Here is a 12211-nt window from a genome sequence, read left to right as displayed (position 1 = left end):
ATCAAAATTTCTGCTGGCATAAGTATCAAATAGCCAAAAATAGTGCTCAAACATTTTGTAACAACTAAGAAAGAAGCAAGGCTTCAATTTCTTTCTTTTTTGGGGAGAAATGGTGGGAATTTTGAACTTATAAGTTATAAGATTATAATCATGTATAAATTAAATATACAACGGCGAAAACTTACAAAATATAATTTTTATTAATGTCATATGATACATTTGTTTTTAATAAAATTATAAATGGTGCATATATAACAATCAATCAATTAATACTATATACTAAAGTAATCACCAAAAATATTCCATAAGTACACGTGTCGCGTTCACAATTAAAATTTTCTCGCCAAAATTTTTTTTTCTTTTTTTTCCTTAATATATAATAAGATAATTTATTTTATATAAAAATCTATAGCCTAAAATCCCTAAAATATAGAACAACAACATACAACTTCTTTAAATAAATAATATATTTTTTCTTTGCTTTATAAATAAACTAGATTAGTACCTATGCGTTGCACGGTGATGATAATTATTTAACCTAATTTATATTATTATATGAAATTAATCATTATCATATGTTTTTCATTTAGTGAGATTATATAAAAGTTTACTTGCTCTTTTCTTCTTTTAATGTATTTATTTCATAATCAAATGAGTATGTTGAACTAATCAAAGAAATAAAAGTAGTCGTACTTTCTTATACTCATAACATGTTGGACATTTTTGTTTATATGAATTTTATAGTAAAAGAGGTGAGTATATATAGTATAAAAATAAATTAGCATTAATTTAATGGTATCTAATTACTATATAAAGTAGCATTTTTGCTCCTTGAGCATTTCTTCAAAAAAAAAATAAATAAATAAATAAAAATTAGATGGTACTCGTATCTTTTCATTGATTAATTAGACAAACCAATATTTATTTTAGGACGGTTTTGCAATGGTTACAATAAAATTGTAGCCATTGTAAAAACAAAATCTACACCATTGATTATCACTATGTACACTACGTAAATTAGGACCGTTGATTTAAGTTGACTAGAAATGTATCCAAAAAAAATTTCTTAAGCAGTTTTTCATTATTCCTCTGCAAATTAAACAATACGAAAGCTTTCATGAAAAACTTCTGCCAAGTATGTATAATCAAAGAATCCACTTAACATAATCTTGGCTTTTGGGAGAAATTCAGAGGGATATACATAGGAATTTGGGGGAGTTTTGGAGAAATTTTGGTACATTCTATTCTACAAACAATCGAAAGCACAATTTGTGAGGTTTGTAGCCGAATTGGGGATTAGTGTTCGAACTTTTGTTACATCAATTCGTACAAGAATAAGTAGGGAGAGTTGTGGAGAGCAATAATTAAATAATTTTGAACTGTATTATTAAATTAAAGTGGGAACAATCAATCTTGGTTATACTAATCTTACCCATGTATAAAACTATCCAATGTATAAAATCAGATTCCTTTTTTTAAGTTTAGTTGGGAGTTTTCCATTGATTATTTAGTTATACTTTAATCTCCATACTTATTTAATGGAGATTAAGTTGAAGGTTGAAAGTTGGATACTTAGAAGTTAGAACAGTATCAATGGCAGCAACAAGCAGTTGTTTTTTTTCAGTTTTTTTTTTTCTAAAAAAGTAATTAATTTTGTTTTTAATGTAAAAGTCAAATAATAAATGGACAAGATTAAGCTTTAATATTTAAATGGTTGAGATTAAAAGTAGTTACAATGGCTATAATTTTTATGTAGCCATTGAATAGTCTTCTATTTATTTTAACCACAAAAAAAAAAAAAAAAAAAAAAAAAAAAAAAAAAATCTGACATTTCCTTATCAAGTACTCCGTACTATATTTTCTATAACCACATGACACATTAACACCCATCACACCACACCATTTATTTCCTTTCTTTGTAAACTCAGCCCACCATTTCTTTCTTTTCTTAATTTTAACATGCTCTCTGAATTTCAATTATATTCCGTATAAGTTATACATAGTTAGCCATGTTAATTTACTACATGATTAAAATAATGGGTTCTAAATTCCTTTCCGCAAGATGGTTCGAGACTTCAATAGCATACATATCCCAAAATATACACATGAGTTTTACTCCCCTGGACAAAAAAAAAAAAAAAAAAAAAAAAAAAAAAAAAAAAGTGTTAAAACTTTATATTAATTATAGAATTTTTTAATATGATCACTAAGATATGTTTATACTATGTAAAAATACTAACCTAACATCATTTAATTCCACCATAAGCTTTTTACCTTGCTTTTTTTTCTATTGTAGTGTCTTCAAGAGCCCCATAAACACCGATTTGTCCAAAAATATCTGTTATATGAATTCCTTCTATAGTCAATTACAAAAACTTGAAGAGTGAATGAAAATAGTAACTTTTAGAAATGAAACATACCTATTAAGAAGAAAGTGTTCAAATTTCTTGATAGTATGTCATCAAATGATGTAAAATTAAATGCATGTATAGGCAAGTTGTCCTCACAACGATTGACCATAGTTGAGTAGAAGAAATTGATTTTGTAAGGGTGTTGCGTTGGCTTGAAATTTCCAAAACTGCCCAACATCAAACTTTGAAATGATATACAACTGGTCTTCCACAAACATACAACTAAACTTTCTAATCAATGCATTCTTAACAGATGCTTGAATCTTTCCACCCTATAAAAACACATACGTTTAGAAAAATAGAGTTAATATTGTTTTGTATGTGACTTAAGAATTTGTTTTGAATAATTATATTATCAATACCTTTTCATCGAGAAATACCATCTCAATGCTATTATAGTTATTTGGATAATCAAAGCTTGGTGGCTTCCATAAGCGTATCATTCGTATCTTAATTGTCATATTTTCCTTCATTGGAGTTATGTCTTCAATGAACTCATATTGTTGTGCAGACATTTTCATATATCCTACATGATTAGAAAAGTTACTACCGAATAATCATAATAATTGACATCAATATGAGTAAAACTAAATTGCAAATTGAAATGTAGAAGACAAATATTTTCATACCTTCAAATACATAAGACACACTGAACAAAGGTACCGTTCAAAAAAAAAAGGTAATGTTGAAAAAAAAATGCAACATATACATATATAGGGGAGGGATCCGGTGAGGACACCTTTATATGTGAGAATACTATACTTATGTGAGAACACTTTAAAATTTAGAACATTAGAAGAACTTTTTAGAACATATGCAACATCTTTTAGAACATCATACTTAACTTTTTGTAGCATAGCTTTTAGAACAAAATGCCTAAAAATTAAGAACCTAGACTCAAAGATTCTTAACATATGTAATATTTCTTAGAAGAATAAACTTAGCTTTACTGAATATAGTTTTAATTGGAACACGATACTCAAATTTTAAGACCTTGAACTCAAAAACAAATATGAACATATGCAATATTTTTTAGAACATATGCAACATATTTTGAAAAACATATGTAATAGTTTTTAGAACATACTTAAATTTTCTTGAACATAATTTGTTAATATTGAAGACGAATTGAAATTCGATTTTTACAACGAATTGATTCAAAATCAATTTATTCTTGATTTTTAATGTAACATAAAATTGCTGAATTGTTGTTTTGTTTCTTAAATTCAATTAAAATTCCTTGAAATTTCAAACTCTATATAATTTGCCCAATTTGATTGATTTGGATGAAAAAAAATTTGATTTCACATATTAAACTGTCAGTTAAGCTTGGTTTACCTTTGATTAAGCTTCACAACTTGAATTCTCGATTGTAATTGTTCAGAAGTTGATACAAAACACACAAAATTCTTGAGCATGTAGTGGTGGTGGTTGTCGTGGGAGAGGAGAGAGAGTGGTGGCCATGATGGCGAGAAGAAGAGAAAGAGTGCTGGTGGTGGAGGTGGCGGTGGCGGTGTAAAGGCTGTATAACATGCTGTGGTGGTGATGGAGGAGCTAGAGATTGGATAGTGTTGGTGGGGAGAAGAGAGAGAATGTTTGAGGTTGAAGATGGTAGGTTGGGTTTAAAATTCAAACCGCAACATTAACATTTTTATCACAAATGTGCGTGGGAAGAGGAGAGAGAGTGGTGGCGAAGTTGTGTTGTTGTGAGACATGCGATGGTGACAATGGTGGTGTTGGGGAGAGGAGATAGAATGTTGAGGTTGAGGATGATGGATATAGTTTAATTTCAGAACATCTACCTTAACATATTAGAACATAGATGTGTTCTCACATATAAAGTGTTCTCATATAAGAGAGGTGTTCTCACATGAGTCTCTCCACACACACACACACCACACACACACACATAAATTGTCAATCACTTTGGATAATTATTGTTTTTTTTTTTATTTATTTACACTTATCATCACAATTAAATAGGAGAGAATCTAGGATAATTAGTGTTTTTTTTTTATATACTTATAATTCAATTTGGAATTGTGTACCAAAAGTCGGTCACTTTTCATCATGGTAGTTTCATATTCATAGTTTTTATTTTTTTATTTTTTTTTGAACAAACCTTAGAATGGATATATATAGATTATGTTATGAAATTTGATCGTTCCGTATTTATAGGCAACCAGCAAACGTAGTATGCATCTATTATCTAATACAATACTTTATCCAGTACAATACTTGTAGTTTTTTTAAAAAAAATTGAAAAAAAAAAAAGAATTGATGACATCATACAACAAAATGGCGGGAAATTTTTTAATGTGGAAGCGACACATAGGACAGGGAGGAGGTGTATGATGTTAGCAAACTTCTATTTTAGTAATAGTTAATAGAATAGATAAGAAAATATTAAAAATAACATCATAGTAAATTAGTGATTTTTTTAACCTTTAAATTTCATAATCAATTCAACTGAAATTTATTGTTGTAGATAGAAAATCACCAAACTAAAAAAAGTTATCCCTCCGTGTTTTAATAAGTGTTACACTTACCAAATTCGGCCGTATTTTTTAATAAGTGTTACACTTCATTTTTTGGGCAAAAAGTTACATTTAAATATTACTTTCTCCGTTTTTTAATAGTTGCAACACACACTTTTTCACAGTATTTAAAAAATATGGGGTTCACATGATATTACACTTTAAAATGAGGTGAGTGGTTGTAAGGAGTGTAATTTAGTGGGCCATGTGCTTTAAATAAGGGAAATAGTACATCTTCTCCCTAAAATAACTTTTCATTTATACTGTGTTGCAAGTATTGTGACATTTCCATTTTAGGGAAGTGTTGCAAGTATTAAAAAATGGAGGAAGTATATCTCTCTCCTCTCATGGTCCCCATCCAAACCCACTACTACTTTTTTATTATATCTTTCCTCTCACATTCAATACTTTTCAATAAACTATTGACCCACTATCTTTCTTTTATAATTTTTTAATACTCCAACTATCCAACTTACCTCTTATTTTATTTAAGTCAATTAAATTGCCTAAAATTATGTGTTGGTCAAATTGTAACACTTATTAAAACACGGAGGGAGTATATGAAGTGTATTAGGATTAGAAAATCTTTTATATTCTCTTGAATCTTCATTTGTTGATCTATAAAATGAAATGTTCATTTCCTACTAAAAATATGGATTCTAACTCAATTTTAAATTCATAATTTGTCAGCAAACTACAAGGTCTACAACAATAGAGATACTCTATATTAACGTGTCTCATCTATGATACGTTGATAATGTAAATATATATATTTAAATGTATACAAAACATATAAAAAAAATACAAACTTAGAGTAACTAATAAAAATAAAAAAAATTCAGTGAATATCCGAGCGTTGTTCGAGCAAAGAACTAGTTAATTTGATAAAGTAAAGTCGATGTTATAAAAAGAGTATAATCTATGTCAATTAAGTTCATTATACCCAATATTTTTTCATTGAAGTAATTTAATGCGGTAGTTAGGGTCACTTATATTGTTAGTATGCATAATAAAATTACCAGTTTTGTCCTTGTGCAAATATCCAAGGATTATTGTGCAGGGCTTAGAGGCTAAGACAAGCTCCAAGTTTTTTTTTTAGTATGCTCAGTCGATTCACCGAAGCTTTGCTTCGACTACATTTGGATCTGACCTAGGTCACAAACCTGACTTATGATGGGTGAGTCTCCCAAAAAGAGTCATTCGGTAAAGCTCGAACTCGAGACCACTGTTAAGCCGCATGACCCACATCAAGCGACATCAAAGTTGATACAATCAAATTGGTGCAATGGTTTTGAAGGCGAGGAAGCCCTTTGAAGAAGTCCCCCATTAAAAAGCCATTATTTATTGATGGTAAAGATGGATCTGGGCTATGCCGGCTCGTGCCTCATATCAGGTCCACGTGTTTTTGGGTTAGTTAGGCTCGACCCATGAGTTTCGTGCCGTGATAGGGTTGGCCCGTGCACGACCCAGACCCACATGCTTTTGGGTTAGTTAGGCTCGACTGACCCACGGGTTTCGTGCCGTGTCGGGGTTGGCCCGTGCACGGCCTAGGCCCACGTGCCATCTTGTCGTGCCGTGCCGTGCCGAACTTGTATACTAAGCAAAATTGCATTGATTTTAGCATGCTTTGTTGTGCCAGGCTCGGTCGTACCATGCCATATCGTATTTCTCCCAAATAAAGGCAGCGTAATCCCAACCCACAGTCCACACGCACAATACTGTTCCGTGCTTTTTTCGTACTAAGCCATGCTGGGCCTCGAATTGGCCCGACTCGGTACCATCTTTAACTGGGGGTAGTGGTTTTAGTACCCTATCACCCTTTTCATCCCACCATATACCATTTTGTCACCTAAAATAAAGTACGAGTAATAAACAATAATACAGTACGGAGTATCAATTCAAAAAAAAAAAAAAAAACAGTACGGAGTACCTGTTTATCAAGATTATGCTTATCAACTTTTATTTTCCCTCATTCAGAAAAAAAAAAATACTTTTATTTCCCCAAAAAATATAATAATCGTAAGTTAAACGTAAGTTATAATAACGGCATGTGTTTGGTTTGGTTTGATAACTTTGCTTACGCACTTCTTGTTGGTATTTGGTTGGCTGTTGATCCCAAAAATTGTCATCTCCGATTCACCGGCACTTGGACCGCCTTCCACTAGCGGTGCTGTCCAAATTAGCATCATTTTGGTTTGTTTAATAATTGAACACCTTTCCAAGTTTTCTACTTATTGTTTGAGATCGATTGAATTTTGTTTTTTGATTTTTTTTGACTTTATTGATTATTTTTTGTGGGTATTTGGGCAATGTGATACTTCCTCCGTTCAAAAGGTTCTTCCTTTTTTTTTACTTGCAAACAAGAATAATTTTTAGAACAGAGAAAGTACTGATTTTCAATTATTATTGTATTGTGAAACTTGATTCATTTTTACTTGAAGTGAGGATTTTTAATTAGTGGGTAGTAGTCATAACTCATAATATCATATGAATGATGATTTTATGAGCAGATATAATAATTCAGTTCAATCTGTTGATTAATATGGATTAAAGATTGATGGGATTGCCTTTATGAACAAATGATTGGTAGGTTAAGCATGAGTAATTTGTAAACGCTTTGGTGGGGTCGCTTGGATCTATATCGTAAATCGTTTGCTTGAATTTTGAATAACATTTATTGATGCTAGTTAAGAAAATGGTTTGGGATGTTTGTAAGCATTGTTTGAAATCTAATCTTGTTATGGTTTTGAATTGTGCATTTCTTGTCATTGATTGTATTTATAAAAATCGGAATTACAAACTGATGTGTTTCCTATCTTGGTTACTACGTATATGTTCTTATTTATAGGATTATAGGATTGGACTTAAAGTTGGTAATTGGAAATAGGGAGTAACTCGGTTATGCTGTTATAGATTATGGGGTCGAAGATTTTAGTGAGGGCTATTCTTCCATTGGGTAAAAATAAATTAATGTTTTAGATGGATTCCAATTAAGATTCTAATATATTTCTTGCTGATAAGTCCATTTGATTTTTCATAAATAAAGTCACAAGTTAAATTCAACCATGTAGCAAGATTGAATAAGGTAGTTTGATATACTTTGTAGTAGATACTGTAGTATAACTTTGCATTTTACCTTAGGGAAATGCGGGTGTAACACAATATTGCTTGCACTATTTGTTGATAAGTTAGAATATTTTCTGATTTATTTTTCATTCAACACACACGATCTTCTGTAGGAATCTTTGCTTGAATGTCATGTTTTGATAATTTAAGATGATCTGTTGGTAGATTTCGGGATGTTACGTGGTTACCAACTATTTATTTATGAGGGATCGATATCAACTACTGTTGCCATTGCTCCTCAGGAAACAGACTAATAACAATGGCAGAGGGAGAGCCCGGGAAGAAAAAACTCATAATTGATACTGATCCTGGCATTGGTAAGACTAACGTGTTTGCTTTATTGAACTTTGTGACTTTCTATGGCTCTTTAATGATTTTTTATTTACCCAAAAGTATTATTGTGTTTATTTTTTTGATTGGGAAAATGCAGATGATGCTATGGCAATATTTGTGGCACTTCAATCACCCCAGGTGGAGGTGATTGGTCTCACTACTATATATGGCAATGTCTACACCACACTAGCAACAAGAAATGCCTTGCATTTGGTATCTCTTATTTTTCAGTACTAACCTCCTCTTTAACTTTCTTAGTAGCAATAAAAAAAAAATATGTAGCTGGTGTCTATCAAGTATGTTTGATATCTCATATTAAGCTTCAAATCTTCTTTGACGCACGATGTAACTATGTAAGGAAGCCAATGAGGTCCTAGTCTAAAGGTTATAATTGAGAATTTGAGATATTGATTGCTTTAGGTCCCAGCCTCCTAGCCTGTTGTATGTATGTCTATTGTATTGGCCTTGAAGCCTCTAATAAACTAGGATGAAATAAACTTGAGAATAATTATGGCATAAATCATTCTAATTCAACAACCAAAATGAGGTATAGGTGTGAGTTTACGGGTTTGCCTTTGTTTTTTTTTTTTTTTTTCCCTAGATGAGTTATTCATGATTTTGATTTGACGAATTTCTGTATCATCATGAATCATAATTTTTAGATCAATAGCCAAACACAAAGATGCATAGCCTAAAACATATTGATTCTTCAAATTTAGATTTCCTGTTATGATGCTTCAATGAACCCAATATCTTTTCATTTGAATTTATTTCTTTTGTCTTTTCTCTCCTGGTTTGCTTTCCTTGTGGTGTAGTTAGAGGTGGCTGGGAGGACGGATATTCCAGTGGCTGAAGGATCTCACTTTACAATCACTGTATGCCTTCTGTTATGGATACTATATTTCAGCTCCTCTTTCAAATTCACTGAAATAAGAATTTAACACAATCTGTTGCTTATCAAGAATGGTACAAAGCTCCGCATAGCTGACTTTGTTCACGGGGCCGATGGTCTGGGTAACCAAAACTTTCCTCCTCCAAATGGAAAGGCAATCGAGCAATCAGCAGCTGCTTTTCTTATTGATCAGGCTAGCAAATATCCTGGAGAAATCACTTTAGTGGCTCTGGGACCTCTAACAAATATTGCTTTGGTAGGTTTTATTGTATTTGACCCTTTTTTCTTCTTTCTGTTTGTGTTTCCAGTTCAAACTTTAATAGAATAGTTATCATTAATTCTATATATTTTGCTTTAGCTTGTTCCCTTCCTCTGTCATATATGCTTACTTGAATAATGCCCACAGGCAATCCAACTTGATCCTGCATTTACAAAAAAAATTGGAAAAATTGTTATTCTTGGTGGAGCTTTTGCCGTGAATGGCAATGTAAATCCTGCAGCTGAAGCTAATGTAAGTAATTTTTCCTCGAGGCTTTAGATAAGAAATATTTTTTAGTCACTTCTGTTTTAATCTGTACCACTCTGCCTTTGGGATTTCAATTCATTCTCATTCTCTTAATGTCCTTGAACTGTTTGTACAGATATTTGGTGATCCGGATTCCGCAGATATTGTTTTCACTAGTGGAGCTGATATTCTTGCTGTGGGAATAAATGTGACCCACCAAGTTCTTTTCACTGGTAACATTCTAGAATCTACAATCTTCCACAATTTTGGAGTATTTGCCTCTATAATATATCATGATAGGAATAAATATATGCAAGTGACGTATAATAGTGTTGCAACTATTCTCCTCAGTTTTTTGTTTATCATATGCCGTTCTCCCAATTTCTAGATTCTTTTGCAGGATGAGTTTTGTCACCAAAACTGATTGGCTAATTACACCGTTAGTCTTTAATTTGTAACACCAGGAGATGTTGGTTTTGATTTGAAGCTTTTATGCTTTTTCAATACTTGTGCACTTTGATTTTGAGTTTGATGCTTCAAGTCCAACTAGAAGAATGTGTTGTAAACGCTGCTGACCTTTTTGGAATTTGATACATCAAGGCTCTAGATAAACATTGTTGCTCAGCTCTTGTTAACTGTTGCGACAAACGTTGCCTCCTCTTCCTTCCTCATCACCACTTGTGCTCAATTTAGTTTCAACTTAATATATATTATTTCCTTTGGATTTGAGTGTGTTCCATATTTTTTTTTAAAAAAGGCTTCCTTTTCGGGTACTGCTTTTGATGTGATACTTCTGTACAATCATGGATTGATAGATTCTTGGTGATCCTAGTGTAATTTTGGTTGTGCCTAACACGCCTCAAACAACTTCATGTTCATATTCTTGCTTGCAGATGCTGACCGAGAAAAGTTGGCAGCATCAAACGGAAAATTAGCTCAGTACCTGTGCAAGATCTTAGACGTGTATTATTCATACCATTGTGATGCATACGATATTAAAGGTATATCGAGTACTTTGGTTTTACCCTCTGGTAGAGATATTTATTTATTTATTATTATTTTTTATTCGAGTAGCTGTTAATTGTTCTTTTATGCAGGTGTTTATCTTCATGATCCTGCCACTATGCTTGCTGCTATAGATCCTTCATTATTTACTTGGACAGAAGGTGCCGTAAGAGTGCAAACAAGTGGTATTACTAGGGGTCTCACAATACTGTATAACAAACAGAAAAGGTAAGCCATTATAGCAGTCCCAATATATAATTACTATGGAGTACTTCACTTGTATATGTCAAATTAAAAATAGTATGAATAAAAAGTAGCTTCTTTTCTGTCTCAACAAATTCTCTCAAACTGCTTCATCTAGTTAGTGATCATAGTGATCATATCCGACTTCTATATTATTACTGCATTTTCCTTCTGGTAAATTCAATTGCACATATCTCTGTTTCCATGCTTAACACTTGCTTCTGGATCTGATAGGTTTGAAGAAGTGACTGAATGGACCGATAAACCTACAGTTAAGGTGGCAGTCACAGTTGATGCTCCAGAAGTGGTCAAATTGGTCATGGATCGTCTTATGAGTTTATGATTTGTGGTGCTAACGCTATTGTTGATCAAGTGGCTCCAACATGTTCTAGTCTAATTTACCCGCGGCATGTATAGTGCCAAGACAATTGGATGACTATTGTGGAGAATTTCCCATTCTCCCACTCCCAGTCCCACCCCTTGTATTAGTAACTTATAAATAAACATAGCATGATTCCTTTACTTTATGTTGGTGCGTAAAGAACTATGAGATGGGACATATAGATCAAATCATATATAGATCAAATGCAATAGAAGATAAACATATCTATGATGTATTTAGCCATCCTTTCATCTCTAATAATTGGCTGATTCTGTACTTGCAAAATGTTGGAGCTTTCACTTTTGTCTAAGGATTCATTTATGTAATATTTTTTTCTCCCCCCGAAACTAGAGTTTGATGTATCATACTCAATACACCCTCTAAAAAGTAAACTTCATTTAACACCCTATTCATAATCTGTGTGCAAATAGTAAATGTTAAGATCAATTAGAAATGGAGGTAGTATAGGTAGTCAAAACGATTGAATCTATGGTTTATATAATTAGTTTTTGAGTGTAAATTTGATGATTTAGAAAAATATATATATAATTTGTATAAAGTTGATTTTGACATATACAATCGCAATTGCTGAATATACTATTAACAGAATCTTGATACATTTACCGTAGATTAACAACTCTTTGTTTATGCATTAGAGCGCACAATATTCACTATGCACCCGTTTTAAAACAACACTCGCTCAATCAGCATCAAACACGCACACGCACACGCATACGCATACGCATACGCATTGACAACCCGATCGACCTAGGCTTC

The 12211-nt window shown here is 32.1% G+C and overlaps 1 protein-coding gene across 2 annotated transcripts; it reads left to right on the top strand.

Annotated features, from left to right (window-relative positions):
- The first annotated feature begins 6867 nt into the window (after positions 1-6867).
- LOC145581483 (putative uridine nucleosidase 2) lies at positions 6868-11710 on the top strand. Of its 2 annotated transcripts, none has more exons than XM_081638494.1 (10): positions 6868-7115; positions 8317-8391; positions 8505-8620; positions 9223-9282; positions 9370-9555; positions 9706-9810; positions 9941-10037; positions 10698-10805; positions 10902-11037; positions 11287-11710. In XM_081638494.1, the coding sequence occupies exons 2-10, from the start codon at positions 8334-8336 to the stop codon at positions 11393-11395; spliced, it is 975 nt and encodes a 324-aa protein (XP_081494620.1). In that variant the 5' UTR covers positions 6868-7115; positions 8317-8333; the 3' UTR covers positions 11396-11710. The 2 variants fall into 2 exon arrangements, with proteins under 2 accessions (XP_081494620.1, XP_081494619.1); XM_081638493.1 differs by having other exon boundaries at positions 6869-7141.
- Positions 11711-12211: the final 501 nt, after the last annotated feature.

This window comes from Chenopodium album, chromosome 15 (genome assembly GCF_948465745.1).
Source record: "Chenopodium album chromosome 15, dcCheAlbu1.1, whole genome shotgun sequence".
Lineage (NCBI taxonomy): Eukaryota > Viridiplantae > Streptophyta > Magnoliopsida > Caryophyllales > Amaranthaceae > Chenopodium > Chenopodium album.
This window is presented reverse-complemented; position numbering and strand designations above follow the sequence as displayed.